Below are 26901 nucleotides of genomic sequence, written 5' to 3' on the forward strand. Positions count from 1 at the left end.
TGCTTGTGAGAGCTTCCAGCCTGCAGCTCTCCAAGCTCTCCTCCTCAGGAGAGAAGAGACAGCCGGAGTTCCACCAGCTCCCCTCAGAAATGCACAGTGATTTGTGGAGGCTGAAGTCTTTTGGTTGGGCAGCTGGGTTAGCCACAAACACATTTTCCCAGGCCTGGGAAACTGCAGAGGATAAGCCAGGTCAGAAGGGAGAGGGGCTGTACTGAATCAGCTGCTCTCTGGAGCTCTCCCTGGCAGATAAGGGGCCAGCCGAATAGCGTGGTGTCCTGGAAGGACAGGCATATGTAGAACGGTCTCAGGTCAGCTCCGTTGTCACTTGTTCCAGGCACTCCCCGATCCGCAGACTCAGGAGTAGGGGAATCCAATGAGATCCTCCAGCAACCTAGGAATAGCTGGGTCATCATTTGTCCCTTTGAAGCAGGCTCAAAGCCTGAATCAAGGTGCCAGCTGGACATGAGAATCCAGCCTGGGATTTGCCCGTGGGAAAAGCACCTGCTACTGCAATCTGCGTGGGTAGAGAGTCCCTCCACCCACCTGCCTCCTGGAAACCCACGCATCTAGACCCTCAGAGTCATGCTCCCGGCCTGCAAGGCTATGGGACAGCACAGGGTGACAGAGGGGTTCATCTATGGGTGGAGGCGATCTCCCTTTAATACATGGAGGGGAACATCACCAGATTTGCTCTCTTCATGGAATTTCCGTCCCTGCAGTGTGAAGTACCACCGGATCACACGTTATTTCAGCCCCATAAATCTCCCTGCTCCCAAACCCCAGCAGAAATACTAACTCAGACGCACAGTCCTGCTCCGGGCAAGGAGTGTCAAAAACAGCCTGCTTCGGCAAGGACAGGCTGGGTGGGGACACTGCACATGCTCAGCGTGTTGTCCCTGCAGCTGCCCTAGGGCTGGCTGCAGAGGCGAGCACGTCCCACCCAGGAGAGACACCCCCACCCCGCAGTGGGTAAGCTAGCTGGAGGAGAGAGCAGGAGATACATGGATAGATCCACTGCCATGTGACGGAGGCAGCAGGATTCGGGGATGCTCTTCCCTTCAGTATGAACCAGGAGCCCCAGGCATTGCTCCTGGCTGAGGGAAAGAGCAATTGAGAAGGACAGACCAGTCTGTTAGCAGGGAGAGAGAAGCAGTGTCCTTGGCACACAAAGAACGGGGGAGGGAGATGCGGGGTTCAGGAGGCGCCTCTGGGCAGGAAGAGCTCCTCTGCAGCATTGGGCTTCCATCTTTCCCTGGCCTGTGAGGTGGGGGAGCAGACACAGGCCCTGGGTTGTGCCACCAGTCGGTCCCAGGCACAGTGCGCCCTCCGGTTGGTGCTGCCAGGAGCCCAGGCCAGCAGCAGAGCTGGAGAATAAACATCCCCCGATGGAGGGAGGAGGCTGGAGCCAAGAGCTGCCCAGCTGCTCTAAACAAACAAACAATCTCTCCTCCGCCAGCCACGCCAGGCTGGGAATTCGCACTTTGCTGGTAATGAGTGAAGGCGGGGGGGGGGGGGGGAGGTAGTCAAGCAAAGGAGCCTGCATGGGGCTGGAGTCCCCTCCCCACCCCCCACAAGACAGGAAGAAGGGATGCCCGCAGAAGCACAGCCAGGGACCGAGACAGCATCAATCTTCCACTGGTATCGGGAGCAGCCAAAGGGGTGGTTATTTAACCCTGCCCATTCCATGCCTTCTGATGGCAACACCCATCGATTCCCATGCAGCAGTGGGATGGGGAGGGCCATGTGGGATTATCGGCACAGTGGGAGGGCCTAAGCACCCTCGTTACAGCTCCAGCTCCCATTGTGCTAGGTGCGGTACAGACACAAAGACAGTTGCGGGCCCAGAGAGCTTACAAGCCAAGTCGGAGACAGAGACTATCCATACAGTGCTTTGTAGGGCACACAAAAGCAGCTCATCACCATGGGCTATGACTGGTCTAAAGCTAGCTAGGGTCAGGCCAGGTCAGTCCTTGAATGGGATCAGTCGATGGAGTGTTTTCTTTCAGGTCAGTACTGAACCCAGCAAGCTACAAAGGGGCATTGGACTGAGAGTGGGCCTGATTTTAACTCTGGCTTTGCATGTTGCATAGTCCTTTATACCAGTACAAACATGAACCTGGTTGTGCTCTGTGTCAGTGCAAGTTGCGACGCCTGGGGCAATTCTTTCGGATGGGATGTAAAACCAAAAGTTATGGGGAAGAGAAAAAGTGATTCTCCCAGTGTCCTGGAGGGCTTCCAATTGAGTCATTCTATTCCATTTCCCTAAGATTCCAATTAGGGTATTCTTCATTTCCTGTCCTAACAGAGTTTTCGTCTGTCCACCCCAGAGGTTTCGTCTGGGTCCACCCCAGAGGTGGCTGCATTTCAGTGGTGCGCACTCATAACATTGGATAGGGCCTAAGAGAATGAGAAAAAGCAGAGGACGGGCTCATACAGACACCCAGCACTCAGCTCTGGTCATGTTGCTTCCTACAACAAAGGATTTCTTGGCTTAAGAAAGACTTGACACAACCTGGCCGAAAAGCAGGAGAAAACCCAGGTTTCCCAGTTACTGTGCAGATGTTCTGGACCAAAAACAGAACAGAGACTGAATTCATGTCCCACTCAGCAGACACCACAGCCAGGACATTTGGAGCGTATCTGCAAGCAGGTTCAGTATATTGCCCCCTGCCCAGCAAGCCCTTCATCCTGATGTACGATGAAGGATACCAGCTGATTCTTCATCCCAAGCCAGGAATGATAAACCCAAATCATTAACCAAGAAACCAAAAGAGAGTGGTTGGTGTGGAGAAGTGTAATTTCTGGCCAGGCTAATAACTGAAGTCACGAGCACTCGAACAACATAGGAAAAGCTTCCCAGCTGGCTGAATAGTCTGCACCCAAAAACATGCTGCAGGCAGATGGATTTTGTTGGTGGCAAGTTTGGGGCGTGGGGAAAGGAGGAAACCCAGCATTGAAGTCTCCCACCCAGTCTGCACAGCTGTGTCCCCCACCTCCCTCCCTCACTCTGCCACATTCTTCGCATCTGGAAACAGCAGAGCAAAGGCAGACGTCCTATCAGTCGGCAAAACCTTCTGGGCTTCAAGGTCCCTTCCAGGACTTCAGCAGCAGGAAAACTACGAAGTCCTTATGCCCAGCTTCCGAAGGGCCAATCCGCCTACATGCAGCTGTTGTCTGAGCCCCAGGAAGTGTCAGCTGATTCTCTCTCCCACCTCCAAAATAAAGGCAGGGGGTGGAGAAGAGTTAGATTCTGAGATCAAAACTGTTTCAAAGGGTTACGGGACGAACATCCAGCTGCCTGGAACCACTCACAGTCCACTGCCCACCTGCACCCCCCCCCTCCCACGGTGGAGTTCCCAATAGCTCTATCCATCATAGGATCCTTATGGGGGAAATGGAGTTAGAGCCTGGACTATGGGCTTGATGCCAGGTCAGAGCCAGGAGGGGACATGGCGCCATGGACAGCCCAAGACACTGTGCAATCTTTAGCTGCCACCTGGACAGCCCCACTAGAAACCTCAATTTCACTTCTCATGTGACCAGGCCCTCTGCAGAGAGAGGCCTGGGCTAGATACTGGGATGGGAGCCAGAAGCCATCAGATTCCAATGCCAGCTCTGACACAGACTCCCTCTATGACCTTGGCCCAGTCACTTTGCCTCCCTAAGCCACAGTTGGAACCATGTGTGGAGTCAGGGTACAACAGCTATTGCCATAGGTGCCAACTCCGGGGGTGCTCCGGGGCAGCGCCTGGCTGCTGGCACGTCTCTGCAGCCCCTGGGAAGAAAGGGGGCAGCAGGTCTCCGTGTGCTGCCTGCGTGCGCCGCCCCCGCAGCTCCCATTGGCCGAGAACCAGCCAATGGGAGCTGCGTGGCTGGTGCTGGGGGCGTGGCAGTGCACAGAGCAGCCTCCCCTGGGACTGCAGAGACATGCCAGCAGCCAGCCACTTCCAGGAGCGGTGTGAGGCCAGGGCGGGCAGGCAGGCAGCCTGCCTGAGCCCTGCTGCGCCGCTGGACTTTTAGCAGCCCAGAGATCACGATCAACTGGCAGAGGCTCCAGGATTGACCAGTCGACCACAATCGACAGGTTGGGGACCACCGGTATAGACCAAGGCCTTAGTGGGTACCTCTTATCTCCAAGATCCTGACCCAGAACGGAACATCACAGCTTGATCCAATCTGTACTACCTGGTTGGGCCCTGACTTCAGGAGTTCTGGGTAATCCTCAACTTTTGCTCCCGCCTGGCAGCTGTAAGTGCAGAAGTCCCCTGAAAACAAGGCCCAGGATGTGGTGGTGACATTGTCACATACTGAATGAACTAGGAATCCAATGTGTTTAGAGCTGGGGTCACCAGACAGACCAAGGTCCTGAGAAATGCTTGTGCACACACTATATTAAGAACGTGCACACACTCCGGCCTGGGACACCTGTGGGCCTGGAACTGATCACACCAGCTCTTTGCTAATGATGTGCTAAGTCAGCTTCTGCATCCTCTGTGCTGACAGCAGCTGGAGAACTGCCACTTTATTCTCCCCATCACTAATTCTCCCCATGGATTCATTCAGCAGGCTGTGCAAGTCTCAGAAAGATCTCCCCCTCCAGAAGCAACAACCAGGCTGCTTGGCTTAACGGAGACCTAAGAGCTAGATAAATGACTAACAGAGCAATCATTAAGTCAGCATGGTGCTTCGCAGCATCACAGATGATGGATGAGAATGCAGCCTGCCCCCAAAAGCATAATGCAGACAAGCAGCAGGCAGGGGTACCCGCAGTGGTGCAGTCATCGACCAGGCAGGTGAGAACGGAGGTGCCCCGCCACAGAAGACACTCAGGCTGAAAGCCAATAGCTCGCCACAAACCCTCATTCATCACAACAGCCACAGCCAACTAAAACTTCCTGCTGCTTACCATACTGCCCATCAAGGCCAACTGGCAGCTCCGTGACCACGAGGCTAAAACTCCGATCTTCCTGCTACCTCTGACCCTTGAGCTAAGGTTGGATCCCTGTTAGCGCTATCCAGAATGACTCTCAGGGTGTGTAGGTGCTGGGGCTGGAGGGTTAATTTCCAGCTTGGGCAGGCACACCCGCACTAGCTGAGAGTTGCTATCTAAGAATAGTGATGTAGCCACGGCAGCATGGGCAGTGGGATGGGCAGTGGGATGGGCTAGCGGCTCCGGGTGCAATCCCATGTAAAACCCTACATCCATATGCAGGGCAGCCAGCCCATCCCACCATGGCCAAGCTGCTAGGTTTAGCACACTGACTCAAAGCTAGCGCTGGTGCATCTACCCAAACTGGGAATTACACTTCTAGCTCCAGTGTAGACGTAACCTTAGTAAAGCAGCTCTGATGCTAAGCATTGTACTAGCAATTCATTAGGGTACCACCACCCCACCATCGTGCAAATGGAGTTCAGTCCTGATCTGCAGCAGCCCACTGGCTGCCACACACCGCTCTCTGCCAGTGGGACACGCTTCTCGGTAGCAGCTCTGCCAACTACACCAGTTCTCCAGCGATGAAGAATCTCAGAACGATTCTCTTTCTTCTTATACTGAACAAGGAACTCCGGAACCGGCCAAACAGGCTTCTCCCCAAAAGCTGGACCGACGATGCTTAGACCCTTCCCTACACCCCTCTTGCCAGGCTTCCTGCTTCTGGTTTAGAGAGACAGCACATGCCTCTTCACGACGGAGCCTCTGTCTTGCATTTTATCTGTTGTCCCTGGAAATGAAACCTCCCCAAAATGGAGCCCCGTGGTCGCTGATGTGATTGCTCCAGGATACTGGAAACACTTGGATACCCCATTTGGCCATGGGCAGGGATTAATCCCAGTAACTAGGGGACTATGGAAAATGCGGATCCCTCATGCCAGCAGGCTGCTCTCGCTGCCTGCACTCACGCTGAGTTCCTGCTACCCAGCTATCCCACGCTGCAGTCAAACTCCAGGGGCCTGCTTCTGCCCTCTAGTTCTGGAGGGGCGAGCAAGGGGCAAGTGAGCCTCCACTTGTCCAGGCCTTCCAGCTCCTCCCCATCAGCAGGAAACTAGGGTAGAGAGAATCTGTTCCAAACAGGCAGAAAACCCAGGTTCTAGCTTTTCCCCCTTCTCCCTTACCACCAGGCTGATGGGCACCTGTCCCATCCCTGCCTGATGGCTAGCACCAGATCATGCTTCGCTGGCCATCATGTCTTGCCCGCATCGGGCACAAATCAATCCCAGACAGGAAGTTAGCAGCCAGAGTGGAAAGGGCTGCAGGGCTCTTACCTCTGAGGCGACTCACGCCAAGGGTTAGGGGGCTCCCCAGCCTCTCAGTGTAAATGAACCTGGCAGATCCTGGCTGACTCTCAGGGCCCCGTTTCTCCCTGGTTCCCACTGCAGCTTGGAGACCTCCCTAGCTGCTACCTCGCTCGGAAGAGCCAGACAGGTTCCCTGAGACTGTGCTCAGAGTTTGACTAACTGACGGTCCTGGCTAATCCTGCAGCATTTTATAACCCCCAGTGCCAGAGCGTGTGCTGGGAAGGTGAGCGTCGTCTGCCTGCGGGGAGGCAGAGACCCACCGAGAAGAGCACCCCTCAGGCAGCAGCCGGGGACAGCGTAAGAGGCAGCGCGCTCTCCTGCTGCGTTCGATTCTCGTCGGTGCCGCCGGCGCAGACGGAAGCCATCATTCCTAGGGCTTGCGTGTGGTCACCAGAAGTTTACAACCCCCAGGCTGGGGAGGCGTGACCACAGCTTTCCTTCGCTGTAAGCACACGCTGTGCTGCAGTGCTCGGTTTTTCCCCGGCATTCCCCAGTGCTGGGGCTTGCTTCGGAAGGAACCGTTTAAATGGCATTGCAGAGCCGGCCTGCAGCAGTGCACCTGACTACAAATGCAGGGAGAGATGGGAAAAAGCCAGCCTAGCGCACCCACTGGCTGAGTGCAGTGACTGTGTTTGCGTTCCCAGCCCTCAGTGTGCAAACGGGGAGAACTAACGTCAGTTCAGTTGGGTTTTCCCCTCAGGTGGGATCAATCCCTCAGGCTGACAGGTCAGGATCCAGGAACCGCGCCAGGGCCTTTTTCGGGGGGGGGGGGGGGGGAGAGGATGGTGTTGTAGGGGAAGCACAGGACTGCATCAGGTGACCTGCGTTCTGATCCCACCTTGCCACAGACACTGTAGCTTGATCTATGTTAGGATTCTCCAGGCCCATAATTCCCTTGGGCTCAGCTCCAGGAGGGGTAGCTGCACTGTACCAAAGGCTCAGCAGCGGTTGACTACTTTGCCTGCCCTATTCCAACACTGAACATTTACCGTGTTGTTCTCGCTGCCCACAGATCTATTCTGGACACTCAGACGAGCCTGGACCTGCAGGTCCCGACCCCTACAAGGCACAGACTTGGCTCAGTTAATTCCCTTTGTCTCACTGCAAGCCTGGGCCACAGAACACACAGCAAGGACGTGGACACGGTCCTTCCTCGACCAGAGATCAAATAGCCGAGACCCTCAGCACCTCAACAGCTGATCTAGCTCCTGGTAGAGGAGAGAGGTTGATTATCCCCTAAATAAACATTAGGGCATGAAATGAAAGTTCATCTCACACACCTGCCCCTAGGGAGATAATCTGAATGTGCCATACGAAATGTGACCAGAATAAAGCAGCAGCGGCCAAACGCTCTTGCATTCTTGCCCAGCTCAAGTAGTTCTCAGCCCTTTCTTACCCCAGGGGTCCTCCTGGAGGCAGTACGATGGATTTCCAAACCAGCTGCAAGGTGACAACTGGGGAGATTCAAAGAGCATCAGCTTTGCACGTAAGAGTTCAGTGCAGGGATTGGTGGCCACGGTAACGGCCAACAGGATGCGGCGCCTGTCACCCGGGCATCCCTTGGGGACAGAGGCTGCAATCCAGGTGCAGCCAGTAGCGGCAGATGCATAATGGCCACTCTGTGGGCTATGTGAAAGGAGGGGCGAGTCTCAGTCCTGGCAGACGCAGCATTCACAAAGCCACCTGTACAATCAGCCCCTGGACCTGGGTGACCAGGTTTGGGGACGACGCTTGTCTCCTGCTGCCCCAGCCACAGATAAACAGATGACTTCGCTCGCCAGAGGGCTGTTAAACCCAGCAGCACCAACATGAACAAGAAAAACCAGACCAAGGAATCGTTCGTGCCAGGCTGAAACAGGCACAGTTTGAACTGTCTGTCGAGTGTGTCTCAGCCCAGGCCGTTAGCTCCCCCCACCCCCGCTTGGCGCAACTCAGCCTGGCTAATCCCAATGAGGGAGGAAGAGAATTTTCCTCCCCCTCTGCCACTGATGGTTTAGCAAAACCAGGCTGAGGCCACACTGGCTGCACCGAGTTGTTTATCTAGCAGCTCCACTCAGCGCACAGGGTATTTCTGAGGTCAAGGGGAGCCCAGGAGCCCTGCATGTGACACAGCTGTTCGGCAGGCGGCAGCCACAGGGGCGGAGGGAAAGCCGGAGCCGAAGGAACACAAAGCCCAAAGGCTCAGGAGTCTCCGTACCGCGGGGCTCCCTCAAGGCGGATCCTCAATCAACGTTAGTTCTCAGAGCAAAGCTCTACCTTACGCTACGGCTTCTAGGGAAAACTAAACGCCAAGGGTACCCAGGCCTGCCCGACTGAAGGCCTCGCTGACAGCAGGTGTGTTTACACGCAGGTGTACTTTGTGCTGGTGCAGTGTGCCAGCCCGACGGCCACAGGAGAGGGACAGGCTGAGCAGCAGTAGCATGAGCTTCCCACATGCCGCTTCAGCCCTGAGCTGATGGGACTCTTCCCCCCCAGAACCCCCCCCCCCATCTTCGGGGTGGGAGGGGAATTCATTCTGTGGCCTGTTAAGTCCAGAGTTCCTGGCTGAAAGTGACAACGTGCGGGACAACTAGTGCCAGCCCCGTGTCTGTCTGAGCGATGGCCCCCTGGGAAATTAACTGAGCCACCCCAAACGTCTGTCACACCAGGCAGCATCCAATCCAGCATTACACACTTGAGACAGGCTCAACTTAGGGGGAAAAACAGAGAACAAGAGGTAGGAAACACACAAGAGAGGTGCAGACAGTAAGTGGAGAGTGGAACCCAGGGGTCCAGCTTGCCAGTGCCTGCAGTATGAGCAGCTGAGTTTTTACACTTGGATCGCAACAAGAGCATTTTGCACTGAGGCAAATGATGGGTCCCAAGAATTAAGGAGACCCTGGCCCTGCATCCTTATTTTCTACTGCAGCTGGGTAAGAAACATAAAAGCCCCTCTGCAACCAATACTTCGTCACACAAGTGAGCTGGCTTCTCTCTCTTCCCCACAAGCAGCTACTGACTCAGATTCTGCCTGGTGCCAGATGGGTGAGGCTCAGCATCCCAGGAGTCCTGGCGCATCCCATCAGCTCTGAGGGATGGGGTGAGATTATGGAGCTGTCATGGCTTTTTCGGGCTGGGAGGATTCAACGTTTGGAACATCTCCCGTCTCCAGCCGTTAACAGAAAAGGAAAACCCGGCCCACCGCTGGGAGCCTGCCACTAAAGATATAATGTAGCTTTTGTGGGGCTGCTGCTCGGCTCAGAAAAGAGGCCCTGTCCCCAGGCCGGAGCCCGAAGTGTGCATGCAGCCTGGCTCGACAATGACATCACAGGGGGAAGGTCAGTCCTTTCCTTCTGTGATGTGAATGGGGGATCTGTCTTCTCCCCACCCCAAATACTGAGTCACACAGGACCCATCTGATGGGAAGGCAGCTGGCTAGCAGGGTGCTGCAGGGCCCTGCTGTCTGACCCAGACTGTTGGGGGTTTCATTTGCTTCCTTCACCAGACACGTCCCCTCCTGCACCCACAGAACATGCTGCAGCCTTCTCCGCAGCAGATGGGATGGTTTCCTTCTCCTTTATCGATCCTGAATTAGACTCCGCACTGAAGAGTCATCCAGTACGGAGTCCCCCGCTACCACCACTGTAGGGGAGAGCACAGCCCTACATCTGTACGCCCCCTTCCCTCCCCAGGCCTTAGGCGTTACACTTCAGTACAGCCCTTTCCTCCAAAGGATCCCAGACTGCCCCACACAGCACAGCTGAAATGCAGCCACCTCTGGGATGGAAGAGCTGCAGCCGAACTGCACACTGCACAGCAGGGGCCAGGATGTGAAATCTGGCCAGCCACCAGGGCAACCATCCATGCTCTTGTGAGAGGTGCCAGAGGACTTCAGTGTAAGGCCCAGGGACAGACAGAAAGTTGCGTGGGACAGTTGATCTGTTGCAGGAGAAGGGAGGGCTGAGTCAGCCCTTCTGGGATACAGGGGGTCATTCATTAGCCCTTCACACACACTACAGTAACCCTCACAATCATGCAGTGCCCGTGGGAGACAACCACCCTTGCTCCAGGGAAGGATCCTGCTTTCTGTGCCATAATAAACCCCGGCTCAAGTCCCCATGATGATGACGGCATTTTCGCTCTGGTTTGGAATTAGGAAGGGTCATCGCTGCCTGAGCGGGGACGTGGCCCAGATGAAGGAGGTGTGAATCACTCGACTACAGTGCCAGGCTTTCAAATCCCCGCCACCGTCCAGTGGAAGAGACAGGCTGCCAGCACCGCTGGAGGGCAGATGCTCTTGCTTTCTTCAGACCCAAACACCCACGCTCATCGCTGCATTCTGGGCAAGGGGACCAGAATGCTGGGAAATAGCTGGGCATAAGACAGGTGCCAGGGGAAAATTGTACATCCAGTGCCACATGGCTCCACGGCATCCGCAGATGCTGGCCAGCTCTTTGAGAGCAAGCCACGGTGCCCGACTGCCCCTGCGTCCTGGCCCAGCCAGCAGGCACTGAACCCAAGGTGTGGGAGGGGGAAGCTACCTCCTTCTGTTGCCCTGATGTGTGCACATGGCAGCAACTTGGTGCCTTGGCTTTAAGTGGGTTTCTCCTCTCTGGAGAGCACAGGAGCATCTTCTTACATGCAATGGCCCCAAGGGGATGCTTTTGGGGACTTCCCTGGCTATGAAGGGAACACACAAAACCACTTCAAAAGTTTCTGCACTTTTCCAATAGTTGGAGCCTTTCCACTTTCCTCCAAACTCAGACCCACAGCTGTTGCCCAGCAACTTGGACAGCAATGTACATGGGTGGAGGATGCTACCACTCCAGCTTGGTAGGGTTTGCACTGGTGTGAGTGCACCTAGCACAGGGCAATGGCAAATCGAGCCTTTCACTCTGCTCCCAAACAGGGACAGAAACAGGGGCACTGAACCTGCCTTCAGACAGGATCTAGGCAGATTATTAACGGCTGTACGTATTAATGAGTATCAAGGAAAGTACAAGCGTGCTGCTGGAACATTCCCAGGTAGAGAGAAGGTCTGCACTGGGGTTCTTTGCACCCTGCCTAGCTAAACAAAACCCATAGAAGTGCTACAGAGACAGGGTACCCCAGTCTGTAAGTCACACTGGCAGAAGTCATTTCCACACTGGCACAGCCCATCCACACCAAGAATTTGTCCTGGTGCAGCTACATGGGTGCAAGAGAGTGGCGATGAGACCAAGTTTGAGCTTAGACGCAGGACAGGAGAGAGAAAGATGGGGGAAAGACAGCCAGGCACCGTGAAGAGGCAATGCTCTATGCAAGAACTGATGCATACAATTTTGTCGTTTTCAGTGAAGCAGTGACAAATGCAGATTCTCCTAGTCGGCACAGCTAGAGCCAGGCTCATCTTTGGCAGGAACCCCAAGCTGCCAGAGAAGAATGAGGGATTGCAAGTTGTGGGTCTCCTCGCTCTGCCACTGCTGGAGGGGTGAGATCGAGCCAGCTGGCAAGTTACTGAGTCAGCACCCGGCCTGGAGGGGATCAGGGCTGCAAGCAATGGGGACCCCTGATATTTTAACAGCTGTTAAAGCAACTAGCCTCGGCAGCAAGACAGCCAGTGAGAACAAACAAGTGTAAGAGCTAAGGGTCTTTTTTGCAGGGGGAGGGGAGGTGGGTGCAGGGGCAGGGTTTGCTAGAAGAAGCTAAGGACAGAAGACTTAGCCTGTGCCCTGTCTGAGGTCAGGACACTTAGCCCTAATTTGTCCCTGGCCCCCTGCTTACTCTGCACAACACCAACACCAGCTGGCTGGTCAGCAGGTGACACTGAAACAACTGATCAGAAAGAGTTTCTAAGCTCAGAGAGCTGGAGGGATGGGATAGTCCAGAAGGGTGTAAGTTTACAGTTCAGATATGTACATACCAAACGCTGGATGCCCACAGACAAACGCTCCGTGACCTCATCTGCAGGAAAAAGCAAGAGGCACATTTTCCTAGTGTTGTTTCTTTGTTTGCCCTCTTGCAACATGAGCCAACAGGAGGCTGTGCCCCGAGACATGAAGTCATAATACGATTATATTGCCACCTCCGAGTCTGACTCGAGATTGCAGCTAAATGCCAAACAAGTTCATTTTTTGTGGCTGCAGGGTTTGTCTCCCAGAACCGCTGAATACCTGATCTTGAAAGGAAAGCTCTATCAACAAAGTCACTTCTTATATATGGAAATCTCACAAGTAAGCCCTTATTAGCTTAAAAACCATGGGTCTGATTCTGATCTCACTTGCACTCTAATGTTACCCCATTGACTTCAGCTGAATTCATCTCAATTTACACTGTTGCAGAATCACAGAGAGCAGAATCAAGCTCATTATAAAAAACACTTCCCTTAGTTTCACCAGTAGCATCACCCGAGATTATTGAAACTGGAAATTAAAAATAAAACCAAACCAAACTTACTTTTCACCATGCCTCATTTCATTTCCCCATTTCAGCCAATTCCAACAATGCAAATATAGACAACCCCATTTATTGTTTACAATCCATTTCTAGTAGATGCTGCACTATTTGGGTTGCAAACAGTACAGAGGTGAGCCAAGAGCTGCCATCACTAATGTTTAATTGACTAAAGACATTTCCATTAATTAGTAAGTCTGGGTTGTTTTTTTTTGTTTGTTTGTTTTTTTTTAAACACACAATCTAAGTTTAGGATCCTAACCTCCAATACCCGACAAGACAATGTCCCATTAAATGGAACCAGCCATGCCCAGTCCAGTTTTCCTATCCTCATAGGAGATGCTTCCAAACTCATGCACCAAGCAAGAGATTGCCATAGTCTCTCCCAGGAATACACTCAATTTTAGCCCGGGGGCTCGCTAGTTAGTACATTGGATTGGTTTCAGAAAAGCCACTGTTATTTTTGGTTGGTTGAAGGAGATCAGCTACAATGTAGTCAGAAGTATCAGATTCTTGCCATGTGGTTTTTTATTAAGGGAAAGGCGGCAAACTCCAATATGACCAGAAGTGTTAAGAAAACAGTTTTGACGGTGCCAGTGAAAAAGGTTTGTTTAGAAGACTGTAGGGGAAAGAACTGACACCTTTCCGGCAGCGTTGTGACCCCAAACGCATCTCCATTCTGCTAGTATGAAAGAACCACTAAGTGTCCAAAGCACAGCGCATGCCCAAAGAAGTCCCTTGGTGTTTAACGTTCGGGGTCAGAGTCATTAACACAAGTAGGGACTTGATTCATTTATAAATACACACTTTAAAAGGGATGCTTGAAAACTTGTGTAAGTGCCCAGTTCTCTAGAGACAGATTTTTCTTCTTTTTCCGTGATTCAAACCCTAATAATCCAGTACAAAGAGGGTCTGATTATGATCTCATTTACACCAGTTCAGCACCATTGACTCCAATAGAGTGGCTCCTGATTTACACAGCTGCAAATTCAGAACCCCCACTCAACCAGAACTCTGTTTTCTTTGTAAAATGCTACAGTGACGCAGGAATATACTTTCAGACCAAGGCAATGGGCCACGAATCAGATTCAAAATACCCAGATTAACTGAACCAACAGGTTCAAATCCTAGCTGAGATCTCTCAGCCTTTCATCCTCCTTGGGTAATGGAGTTCCATGCAGTTTAGCGTGTGGAGGTCTTCTGAGTGGATACTCTGGGAACGAGGACAAGAAACACTGGAACAGGCACTGCAAATGAGAGCTTCCCAAAGGAAGAGGAGGCCACCAGGATGCAAATTTGGCAAACTAATGGGAAACGTCTGAACATTATGAAAGACAGAAAGACAACTTTGCTTGCCATGCAACGGGACTCTATATGCAAGTTGCTGGCAGATGCTGCCAGCAAGTGAGAGTTTTGAACATTTGCAGACTCTCTCAGTGGGTCTGTATTTACCGTGAATATACATGCGTGTGACTTGTCTTTTTGTATTATAATAGCACTTAGGCCGTAACGGAGATTGAGGCCCTACCATATTAGGTGCTGTACGTACACATTGCAGAAGACATTGACCGGAATATATTAAGTTTGTTTTGAATAAATATTTTTGTTGTATTCTTTTCAAAACAAACAAACAAACAAACACAGTCCCTGCCCTGAAGACTTTACAATCTAAAACAAGACAGACAGGAAATACTGTCATCCTCATTTTACAGATGGGAAACTGAGGCACTGATATTAACCGACTTGCCCAAGGTCACACAGCTGGCAGCAGAACCCATGTTTTTCAGCCCCAGCCCTTGGCGACAAGAACACCTTGCTTCGACGAGAAGAATAATTTTAAATGCACTTGTTCCACACTGAAACGTTGTCAGGTGCAAAAACCTGGAGGGGTCTGAGCAAACTGCAGGGAGAGACAAACCAGGTAGATAAGCATCTACCTGGCCTGAGTGTGCAAGCGCAGAATGTGCAAGAGCACACCCCTGCCCTGTCTCAACCACTTAGCTCTAAAGACCTACGTGTGCCATTTTAGAGGCCTCTTTTAAAAAATAAAAATAGGCTCAGAAAGTCAATCCACGCCATAGTCACATCATCTCTCAGCCCACCCATCCTGGGCGAGTAAGCTGCTCATTTTGTCACTCTCATCCAGGAGGACAGAGGGAAGGCAAGGAGACCATGTTTAGGCTGTTAAGTTTCTGTGACAGTTTTACAAAGCTCCAGTATATAATGTGTATGACAGGTGCAGGTACATGCCAGTAAAAGGAGCAGACCTGCTTTGATGGGCTAGGAGATGTAGGGTAATTGACTTCCCTGCCAAATGATCAAGACCAAAACTCAGATAAGCTATTACCAACAGGAGAGTGGGGTGAGAGGAGGTATTGTTTCATGGTGTCTGTGTATATAATAATGTATTCTGCAATTTCCACAGTATGCATCCGATGAAGTGAGCTGTAGCTCACGAAAGCTCATGCTCAAATAAATTGGTTAGTCTCTAAGGTGCCACAAGTACTCCTTTTCTTTTTGCGAAAACTCACTAAATAATTCTTTTCCTTTCCCCATCACTGATCCAGCAGCTTCCCCAACCGAATGCCAGAGTCAGGCACAGGAACTGTTATCTGGATTGAAAGCAGAGCTGATGATCCAATCCCAAACCCAGTTGGTTTCTCTTTAGCGAGATGCGCCTTGCTATATGTGGACATAGTGCAGTGTATCAAGTCAGCGCGTCATTCCCAGAGTCACAGAACATTGCACAGCAAATATAGCAAGCTGCAAACCGAGTGCTAGACAACAAGCTCCTCCATAAGCTATTAAGAGCAGTTAAGAGCTGCTTAATGTAGATCCTTAAAAAGCAGGCAGCCCGATCTACCCACACAGACAAGGTACCTGAGTTGATCATCAGCACAGAGAGTTTTAAAAAAAACAAACAAGAAAAAAAACCCATCACTGGATTTGGAGAGCACACCTGAGTCAAACCTTCTGCCACACAAGGTATCTGCTCTTTCTAGTCAAAAAAAGAAGAGGCTCCTTCTGTACCTTTAAGTATTTGCTTTTGATGCATGCAGTATATATAAATACTAAACTCTATGCAGTCAGTTTTTTAGAAAAGTCAAGTCACATGCACGATTGTCTCATGCGGTGTGTGAGGAACAAGATGTTCATAACCTTGTAGTACAAAGGAACAGAGCTACCCGTCACTCTTCTTTGGTCTTGTTTATAACCCCAACGTGCTGCTCAATACTTACAGAACCAGCATGGCCTCAACGTGTACGGTCTCCTCTAAGCACAGCCTCTGAGAGCAGAGACAGCCCAGTGTGAGGTAATGGGGAGAGTGAAAGGGAAGTGAAGGAACCCCCTAAAATGCAAGTTTTTAATCCTTCTTTCACTCCAGACTTACATCCTGTGGGGATTAGAACCTTTGTTAGACAGATACCGTCGATAATTTAGATTCTAGAATAGGATGCAATTCACGGAGACCAGATGGGCTCGGGCTCAAATTACCCCTCTCGCTCCCTGCTGTGTATCTACAATCCTCAGAGTAGTTGGGCCCAATTTTCTAAACAGCGTGCCTGAAAATCATTTGTGCCTGCACACGCGGTAACTGCGCATGCAAATGGACAGGCCTGAATCTAACATGTCGCACGTATGACAGTCACATGTATGCAAGCTTGGTGCACCAAGGCACCTATATTTACACACACAATCCAGCCAAATCGGGCCCTTTGTGCCCTTGTAATACAGCACGGTTCTACATTTTGTATATTGCATGCAGAGACTGTATGCCCAGATATGGGTCTGCCATTCAAGAGACGGCTGCACTACGCTTAACACTATTGCCTAAACAAGCGTTCCTCCAGGCGGCAGCTAGACAATAGCAAAGCTGTTGCTGCTCTGGAGCACTTCCTGCTGAAGTGAACAGCGCCAGTCTCTCCAGATGCTCCTTTTCAGTGGCCTGTTACCCTCCCTGACCTTCAGGCCTCCCATCCGTACTGTACCGTGATGCTTCTTCCTGCAGACCCTTAAGCTTGTGAGCTGCCGTATATCACGCCAGACAGCAGCAGAGCCTTTACACTAATGCCAGACGTTGGCCTTGCAAAGGAAGGACCAGGCAATTCTGCAAACAGCCCAACAGCATCAGCAAAGGAATGCAGGGATGCTTGGGGAGTGCCCTTGATTAACAAGGTCACAGCCAGCTAAGGAGAGTTACAACACCCCTGCTGAAATGTTGGCCTGCCGCCCTTCCTGCTCCAGAAGACTGAACTTAAAGGGACGGGGTCAAGTGGCTTAGGCCCAAAATTGGACCCAACTTGCTCATGAACACACAACCTCCCCCCGCCCCAGTATTCATTTATTTGCGAAGCTTTCGGCAGAGGGGAGATGAGCCACCCAATAGTCTGGAAGCAGAGGACCAAGGCAAATAGCACAGCAGGGTAGTCAGTAAATTGCAATGCAAGCCACAGACAAGCAGTGGGCAGATAGAGGGTTGGGAAATGAGCAAGAGGCCACACTCAGGTTACTGAGAGCAGGCTCGTTTGTGGCATTGTAAGCCTGGCTAAACTCTCTGACTGCAGGGGCTAAATACCCCAGGGCTTGGAGAGGCTCATTTTAAATTCACAATTCTCTTAGCAATAAACCAGAAAAGAAAAAAAACAAAAACCCAACCAGTGCTCTCAGTTGTGGATCCCACAGAAATAACACAGCTTTCTCCACCCCTGCAGAGGCAGGGACACAAACATAAGACAACTCCCTGGAGTTGTCTTTCGACAGTCAGTGATGCTGCTGCACACAGAGAGACAAGGCGTTACTTGTACCAAGGTTGATGACTGAAGAGCAGCTGTCAAACAAACAGCAGCAGAGGACATGCCAGAGTCATTTCGGTATTGAAGGCCTCTAAGAAGGTACCACAAGACAGACAATCTGCTAGAGAGATATCTGGCGGTGTCTTTTAAAATGGCAGTTTTGCATCATGATTCACTGTGGTTACGAGGAGTTTAATGAATGGCAAGTGTACTCCTGCTGAATTTCTGCACCTGTTGCATTAGGAACCATAGTACCATTGCCAACTTTTCCTGTTGGAATTCTGCAAGATTAGAACCAGTCATTCTCAGCACACGATTCTTAAGGCAAGAGGAGATTCTTCTTCTATATTGCTAGCCTGGCCTCATTCATTACGAGCTAGTTCCCCACCCCTCTTGACAGAAGTGCACAGTGTGGAGGCTGCTTCCACAGCCACCATCTCCAATTCAGGAGCCATTCATCATTGCCGGCTCAAGTGGCAATAGCTGCCCCAGGAAGGGCAGGAGACAGGCAGCTCAGCACAACAGCCAGCTACAGTAACCTTTTGTTCTCTAATCCACACCAGCAGCACACACAGCAAGGACAGAGGAGCGATTTGACCAGAGGATAACAACACAAAGGCTCCTTGCTCACCTCAGACAAAGAGCAGATCCCATTGCTCCTGCAAGATAGAGCACACCCAGGAACTCTGAAGAGAATTTGCCCTGCCCTCTCTTTTATATATAGGGGCATGTCAGAGGTGGAGCTAAAGACAAGTCCCACCCAGAACACACCTGAGCCCACCTAGCCTGGTGAGAAAGTATAAAAGGTCTGTTTCCCAACAAGACTTGGTTCCCTCCTTCTGTCACCTAGGGCTGTAGGATACATCTGAGGCATGACACCTTCCGTCTCAGGCTGCTACAGGAGAAGGAGCTGGTGCTTTCAGTATCTTGCTGGATTTTGTTCAGCAAACTAGTGGGTGAATTTATGCAGGAAACTCACTTTGGGAATAAGCCCTAACTCTGAAGCTTGAGTAGTTTTGGGTCTAACAAACCCCTCCCTAACAACTGTGCTCCCCCACTCAGTGTTGAACCCCCCGTCCCCCAAATCTATGCATGCTAATGGATTTGTGTTTGCTGGATGTGGAAAAAATAAATAGAGCACAAAAGGCAGAACTACAGGGAATCGTGGGAAATACCTTATGGGACATATTGTCCAACCCCTTTTTTGTGGGGGCTTTTCCCTACTGCATATTCAAGTGCTTTGGTCTGTCTGGTTTTAAAGGAGGGAAGTTAGTAAAAACAGAGGCACCAAAGGCTTTGTGGTGAAGGGTAAAGAGCTCTTACAGAGCTACTAGCCACAAGAACCCTTGAACGTGTCAGCGGCAGCTGAGAGGGAGAAAAGATTTCTCCCATTAGTTAAATTAGCCAAATGTATTGAGTCCTGTTTTAAATAAACCTGACACTTCCTGAAACCCAGCCTTACTGAAGGCTACTACAAACACAGGGAAAGTCAAAAGGCAACAGGGACTGGTAGAGAGTTGCCATCCCAAACCGCAATGAAGGAAAAGCAAAGAGTATTAACAATCAAATGGGGCTGAAATTGCAATCCCCCGCATAAGCAAATCTATTCAAAGCATCTGTGTTGGGGGCTGCCCCACGGTGCCCAGCATAACAGCTAGTTACATTGCTCATTAGTGAGCCATGTAACAAGAGAGAGGAATTCAATAGCATCTGCTCTCAACCTAGAACACCCTCCTCGCACAGGCCTTCTGGGCTAATCCCATCTCCGCAACACACACATCTTTCTTTCACTTCCTCGCACAAAAGATTCTCCAAACCATTCAGATTTGAGACAGTGCTTCAGACAAGAGAGCCAAAGTGGACACTTTTTCAGGGCCGTTCTCTGAGCAGATGCTTTCCCCTTTGCCAAAACAAGCCTGTCGCATGGTTCAGCTGAAACGGTGGAATTCCAGGAGAGGGAGGGAGGGAGGTGAAATCACAGGGGCTCTATGTTTTGTCCTGCGGCCCTATTGCTGGCTTTCACAGGGTGCAGAGAGTTTTCTTTGATTAATAAGATGATGAGCACAGCATATCACCTGAGCGTCGGGTTAGTGCTCTGGTGGCAGGGAGCCATTAAAAGGCTTAAGAAATATGTAGCTTTTGGGTTGCAGATAACAGACGCTGCAGGAAACTCAGGAAACAGATGTGAGTGTCTAACGCTGACATTCGAGTGATGACAGAAGCGCTCTGGAATAGTTCATAAGTCAGTAAAACACCCCAGCAGCACCTGTTCCCAGTCCCAATGGCACTAATGTAAAGTACCCTTGGACCCGTGATATTATCCAGCACAAGAAAAAAAGCCCAGTGGAGGGAAATATCCGCAGACAGCATGTGAAGGGGAAATGCACCCAGCTGTGGAAGAAACATCTCCTTCAAAGTGAGGGATGAAGAGGGGTTTTGGTTGCTGTGGTTCATGCTATACAGCCCAGTCATGCAACCTAAGCTCACATATAAGTAATTCTGTTCAAGTCAGCGGGATGGCTCACGTGACTACCGGGCACTTGAGAGACCAAGAGTTGTAAGAACAGGCCTTTGAGCGTGCAGCTACTTCTTTAACGGAGGGGCTTTAACTCTCAGATCAACCAAAAATGGGATATAGAAAGGAAGGCTCTACACTTATCTGTATCTCTTTATGCTCTGATGCGTTCTGGCAGCCACATGAGCGTCTCCTAATACATTTATAGCCGCAGGCCTGGGATTCGGGGGGAGCTTGTGAATGAACTCTCTGGAGACAGGAATATTCTCAGTTGAGTTACCTGCTTTGGGAGCCAGCTCTGGGTTTCAGCAAAATCAATGAGAGGTTTGCTATTGGATTCAAGGGGACATGGATTTGGACCTTTTATGTACAGCGTAATCTCAATTTCAACAGTGAAATCCTGAGTTATCACCTGCATTGAGTTAGTACCATTTGATCCGGGAGTCTCATGTTTCCCGGTCCCCACCATCACACACACAGTGTGTCATACATGATCATAACTCACAAAGTGATTAACAAGGGTGGATTCTAGCCATGCTCTGCCAATCGGCACGTAACTCACAAAGAAATAATCTGCATGGATGAATGACCTACATTGAGATCAGGTCACTCTGGCTTGCACTGATGTAGGAAGGGAGCCAGGGGAATACTGAAAAGAGTGACTTTCGGAGGATTCCTGTCTCTGGTGCCAATCAAACTCACATCTCCGTCTTGGAATTCTCAAAGCAGGCACTGTGCTCTGAACCTCTGACTCGTTCAGCTGCCGCCCAGCAAGCCCGAAGGGAAAGACTTGTGAGTTTGGCAGCTTGACAGCTGAAGGAGCAGCATCCCTTTGCTTCGAAGCCAGTGAGACTCCACTTTGAACACAGCGCCCACACTGCAAACGAGCCCATCTGAAAACTGTACTTCAACCAGCCACCGGAGGGAAGAAAAAAGGAGTCCCGAGTCAGAAAGATCGTGGTGCATTTCTAAAGAAAATGTCAATGCTTTGAGAACAAATGCTGGCTATGAACAAAATCTGAAGATTTTCAAAACTGACTAGTCCTTTTGGATGTCTTCATTTTTGGGGCATCAACCTGAGACACTTAAAAGGGTCCTGATTTTCAGATAGTGCTGAGCACCCACCCTCTGAAACCAGGTCCCTTTAAAGTCAGGCATCCCTAGTTGGGCCACCCCAAAATCTTTCCCTTTTGACAACTGTTGAGCAAAGGCATTAATGAAATTCCCCTTCCTATCAAGAGTGAGGAGGACAGTTTAGGAAACGTAGGCATGGGCCTTCCCTTGTATGAGTGAACTTTCTGGGGTTCTCCTTCAGCAACACCACACGGCACCCCTACACTACCTTCCCACCGGAGGATCTCAAAGCACTTTCTGTAATTTAGCTAAGCCTCACAGCACACCTGTGAAGTAATTATAAGGACTCAATTATCCCCATTTTACAGAGGAGTCAAAGAAGGCAACCAAAGCCAAATAGAGACTCTTTTGAACTACAACATGAGCGCATGCACACAGCATTTGTTTTCTAATGAGTACTATCAAACACTCAAATAGGATCCCATTCCAGAAAAGTAACCTCCAGGCAGGCAAATGGCCAGTTTTCAAAGCAACCTGTCCTTTTTCACCTAGATGCTGACTGCCTACATTTTAGTAGATGTTGCTGTTCTGGGTGCAGGCCGCTCAAAAAGCAACCTCTGGATGATCAAGGTTTAAATTACTATTATTTTCAATCCAGCACTTGTATCCGATGGGACCCACCGGGAGTCTATTAGGAGCTGCTGCCCCGCTAAAAGGGGGATGGAACCACTGATGAGAACAAAATAGGTTTCCCTAATCATAGCAGCATGAAGGCAGGCACACTTTATAAAGGATAATCCCACCAGCTTCCCCTGCTCCTGCACAGCTGACAGGCAAAGAATAAAGGCTCATTCTCAGAGGGGGAAAGCAAACCAGGTTGGGAATGTCGCCCTGTCCTCCCCTCCTCCCCACACCTCAAAAAGAGAGTCTGGACATCAGTTTCCCATCTGTCGGAAGGACTTGAGTTCCTCTTAAGAGACACTGTTTTGATTGGGATTCTTAGGAAAACAAAGATAGCTGAATAACTTTCCTCTGAGTCTGAGGCTCCTCTCTTTGCTAGCTGGCGGAATTTCCCATGGGGCTTGTCTGCTGCGAGCAGGCCTGTTCCTTTAAAGCTCTGCTGGCTGGAGCAAAGGGAGACAGACGTCTCTCTGACCGGCCAGAGAGTGGCAGCTGTGACATTCACCTTTGAGAAGGGTACAAAACCAGGATTTCCCCACTTTGGCAGGCTCAAATCCAAGCCAACCCCATCACCACAGACTGGGCCCTTGCTTTCTTAACAGGCCAGCTCTTGGCTGGCCACAGCTCTTCCATTTTTTAGCTAGGAGGCCAGTGACCCCAAATCGGTTTGCTAAAAAGCACCCTGCTTAGTGTTTACCTTCTGAATCAGACACAACAGAAGAACCTTGGTCAAGGACCCCACTGTAAAACTAATTTCACTGAAACCAAAGCAGCTTCCCTTCCTCCCCAAGGGAAATCAATGGAGAAAGGAGTGAACATTGTACCTTACCTTTGCGAGACTGGCTGGGGGTGTCACAGCCAGAAAGTCTGGAGGTGTCAGGCTTTTGCCAGCAATCACCACCGCCCCACATTCTGCACATGCGCCAATGGTCAGTTGTTTCCCATCATCCACCAGTAAGCTGTTGGCCATGCGGAGGGTGTACAGAAACACAGGGAGCCGGGCAACCTGCACTGCTTTTAATCCAAGGCATCGCTTCTTCTCCTGCCGACAGAAGAAGCACACGAAGGTCTCCACTTTGTACTGCCTGGACCAGGCGCTGCTGGGATGGTGGGAATTCCTGCTTTCATGCTGCAGCCACTGGCCTAGGAGATCATGGTAGCAGAGCACACAGGTAGCCACCAGCCCAGTGGAGTCTGCAGGCCTGGCCCTGGGGGCCGGGGGGTAGACGGTGAGGAAGGGGAAGAAAGGCTCCTTCTCCCCAAAGCGCCCTGGCGGGTTGACGTTGAGCTGGAACTCTTTGCCGGCTCCCAGCTCAGCCCCGCAGATGTAACACACGGAGGCCAGGCCTGACGTGGCCGAGGGGTGCGTGGCCGTGCCGCTGGGATCCCCGGTGGCGAAGACCTGGTGATACCTCCCCAGGAAGCTCTGCACCGAGGTGATGAGCTCCTCGTTGCGGCATGCCCGGTACATGGCCCACAGGTCCTGTAACACCCCATAGCACTTCCTGCAGCTCTGCACCTCCCCGTGCTTGTTCAGCCCCTTGGAGCTGGGAGGGCAAGGCAGGTGGCTGAGGAAGGGGAAGTGCATGGTGTTTTTCGCATTGCCATTGGTGATCTTAGCAGAGACCGGCCTGGCCTCCTTGCTACAATCCTCCCCACAGAGGTAGCAGGCTTCCTGCAGCGGGGCAGGGGCGCCCTCCTCCCTCTGGGCCCTCCTCCCTTTGGGGGGCATGCCCACTGCACTGGCATCCAGCGGCACCACGTAGAGCCTCTGCAGGACCGGCACGCTGGCCACCTCGAAACTCTGCCACTGCTGCATGAGGGAGGCGAAGCAGCAGGAGCAGACCAGGGTGCTGCCCGCAGGGCTGATGGGCAGGGCCCCCAGGGGCGGGCTGTGCAGCCACAGGAAAGGGAAGAAGGGGGCCTTGGAGGTCTTTTCCTGTTTCTGCACGTGGATCTGGTGCTGGCCCGCCGGGGACAAGGGGCTGCCGCAGATGTAGCAGACGGTGCCTGGCGAGGGCGCTGCTGCCCAGGGCGGCCTGGGCACTGCCAGGGCGCGGGGGTTCTCCGGCCGGCTGGGGGCTCGGCGGGCCCCCTGCCTCTCCTCGTCGCTGGTGATGTTGATCTCGCTCTCCTCAGACGAGCCATAGGCCGGGACCCGCTGGCCCATCAAGTCGCCGTCCCCCGGGGCAGGCTCCGGCGCCCGGCCGGAGGCCGCCGCCCTGAAGGCATCGGGCGGGGCTGCTGCGCCCTGGCCCCCGCTCCAGCTGCTCCGGACGCTGCTCGGGGCATCGGCCGGCCAGTGGCGCCGCCGCCGCCGCCGCCTGCCCCCGGCCAGCCCGTTGCCCTGCGGCGCAGGTGCCTCCTGCGGGGCTGGGGGCGGCTGGCCGTGCCACTCGCGGGGGCGGCTGCCCATGGGCGCGCCGGGCGGGCGCAGCGGCTGCAGCCCCGCGGCTTGGCTCCGCGGCTCCGGGGCCGGGCAGCAGCCGGGGCTCCTGGCGCTCTTGTCCCGGCCGGGGGCGTGGAGCTGCAGCTCGGGCTCGGAGAGCTGCTCGGTGTCCGAGAGGGAGGACAAGTCGGAGTCTCCGCCGCTTGCCCCGGGGTCCTCCTCCTCTTCCTCCTCGGGGGGCTGGCTGCTGCCGCTGCCCCCCAGGCTGAGCCTCCGCTGCTGGTCCAGGGCGTAGGAGAGGTTCCACTCCTGGGGCCCCCTGCGGAGCCCGGCGCCCGCCGCCGCCTCGCACTGGTAGGGGCGCTTGAGCCAGTACATGCGCTTCTCCAGCGGGGTCCGGCTGCGCTCGAACGCGTCCCACTGCTCGCCCAGGAAGCAGCGGCAGACGGCGCACACCAGGGCGCAGCCCTCCGGGGTCACCCCCTGGGCCCCCGGCGCCGGCTCCTGGTGCTGCAGGAAGGGGAAGAAAGGCTGGTTCTCCCGGGGCTGCTTCACCTGCAGCTTCAGCTCCTTGCCGCGCCCGATCCCCCCGCCGCAGATGAAGCAGCAAAGCGCCGAGGGGGGCTCGGCGCCGGAGCTGCCGGAGGCGACCGCGGCCATCAGCCGCTGCTTGCGGGAGATCGGCGCCTCCTTCTGCAGCGCTGGGTAGTCGCTCATGCTGCACCCGGGGCGCCTCGGCGGCGGCTGGGCTGGCGGCTGCCTGCTCCCCGGGGCTGCGCTCTCATCCTGCTGCCCAGCCGCGTTCACGGACGGGCCAGGCTCCCACACGCCGGCAGCGGCGGAGAGACCGACGAGCTGCGCAAAAGTTGGTCCAAGTTTGGGGGCGATCAGCGCCCCATGGCAGGGGCTGTGGGGGGCGGGGGACGGGGGGTCGCTGCGGAGCGGAGCCCTGGAAGGCGCCGCTGGAAGGGCTGGAGCCGCCTGGCAGCTGGGAGCTAGGAGCTAACTTTGTCCGTGCGTGTCTCGTGCAAAGTTTGGCTGCGAACTCGGCAGCGCCATCTCCGCTGCGCGGTGGGTCACTTCGCTCCCACCCCCAGCAGCTGCTGCTGCTGCCCCGGCACAGCCCGACACCCGCCCCACGGCTCGGGGCTGCAGCTCTCCCCTCTCACGCGCTCCCGGCCATCCCCCCGGAGGGAGGAAAAGCCACCCGGGAACCCGGCTCTGTCTGCCGGGCCGCCCACTGAGCGCGCAGCCCCGTATGCGCCTGCCAGAGCCTTGGCCCCTGATTGGAGTTGGAAGGAATCTCCCTGCAGCAGGCGGAGGAAGCTGGCGAAACCACACACCTCTGAGCACTGGCCCGCCCGGAGATTCTCCAGCGCGAGGCTTCCTTGGCCCCGCGGGGGAGGAAGGGGAGTTGCAAAACTGGGTAGATTTTTCTCTGGCAGTTTTGCGCATTTACCCACGTGCGGCTGGGGGCTGGGAAGACGCTTCCAGGATGGCTGCGGAGTTGGAGGCCCATTGCCCTAATCATTCCCCCTGCCAGGGAAGCTAGCTCTTACCCCCCTCCACCGCCCACACATACACACATTTCTCTGGCTGGTATCATCTATTGCTAATTTTATGGCCAACCGCTTGTATCGGGCCTTTTTGAGACCTTTGTGCCAATCCCCCCCCCCCCCATCTAGGAACTTCCCAAATAAATCAGAGCTTTGATCCTGACCAGCCCGGGGGCAGCCTCAGACAGAATCTGCCTTGGGCACAACAGCCATCAAGGAACAAGGCATGGCTGCAGGGGACAGCCCTGGCCACTTTGTGTGAGCTCTTCCCTCTGAGTCACCACTGAACACAAGGGCCCAGCAGGGCCAGTGGGTGCTTTGATACTCCAGCACCACCCTGAAGCCTCACACTGCCTGCCTGGGGCATGATGGGTCCCAGGGCCCTTTGCATAAGAAAACACCACCACCAAGCTTTTATACAGCCCTTTTCATCAAGCAATAACCCTGTGTCCTGACCCAATACTTAATATCCCCCTGCAGTTGCAATCAGAGACAGTATTTCCTTTCCCTATTCATCCTCAAATGCTATGTAGTGTTGCTGTGCACTGTTAAACAACTGATGTGATCCAAGCCAGAGCTAGCTGCATTGCAGTGATGCCTGAATAAAGCCTTGAATAAACTGACCTACCAGAAGGAGTACTCTGAGGTTTAATGCTTGTAAAGCATTTTGGTGTCCTTGACTAATAGGCACTGCAGAAATGCAACGGGTTATTACATTCAGAGACAGCTAACACTGGCTTCAGTCAACCATCCAAACATCCAGCACACATTTGCAACTAAAAAATGTTCTGGAAACAGTCAGGATGCTTCAACATTGTCACTGAAGATGCGTGTGCATGCGCAGGTGGGGGAGGGTAGTTCCAAGAGGTACAACTTCGGGTGTGTAAAATTCCCACCATGTATAAAGGCCTACAAAGTGCTGTGTGCTCTGCACTTCCACGGATGGCACAGGTAAAGATGGGGTGCTGTTCATCACCTTGCAGAGACTCCTTTAGAGAATCAGGACCGCTCAAGATCAGACCCAAGGTATGTAAGTTGCCATCAATAGGTAGCAGCCACCAGTAACTGTGATAGGACACAGCGTAAGGACGAGTCCAGGGGCCTGTGATGAGCACCACATAAAGGCCTGGATAGATAGATTAGAGAGGCCTAGTTTTCTGAAGAATGATTGAGCACAGAGTAGCTATA

The 26901-nt window shown here is 52.9% G+C and overlaps 1 protein-coding gene across 2 annotated transcripts in view; it reads right to left on the minus strand.

Moving 5' to 3' along the window:
• The window catches only part of GSE1 (Gse1 coiled-coil protein), a 349700-nt gene extending 326868 nt beyond the window's left edge, over positions 1-22832 (minus strand). For both annotated transcript variants that reach the window (XM_074968867.1, XM_074968866.1), the window contains exon 1: positions 22598-22832. In XM_074968867.1, the coding sequence (XP_074824968.1) occupies positions 22598-22738 (141 nt within the window). In that variant the 5' untranslated portion in view covers positions 22739-22832. The remainder of the gene's footprint in view (positions 1-22597) is intronic.
• Positions 22833-26901: the final 4069 nt, after the last annotated feature.

Source organism: Natator depressus, chromosome 12 (genome assembly GCF_965152275.1).
Source record: "Natator depressus isolate rNatDep1 chromosome 12, rNatDep2.hap1, whole genome shotgun sequence".
NCBI classification, from domain to species: Eukaryota; Metazoa; Chordata; order Testudines; family Cheloniidae; genus Natator; species Natator depressus.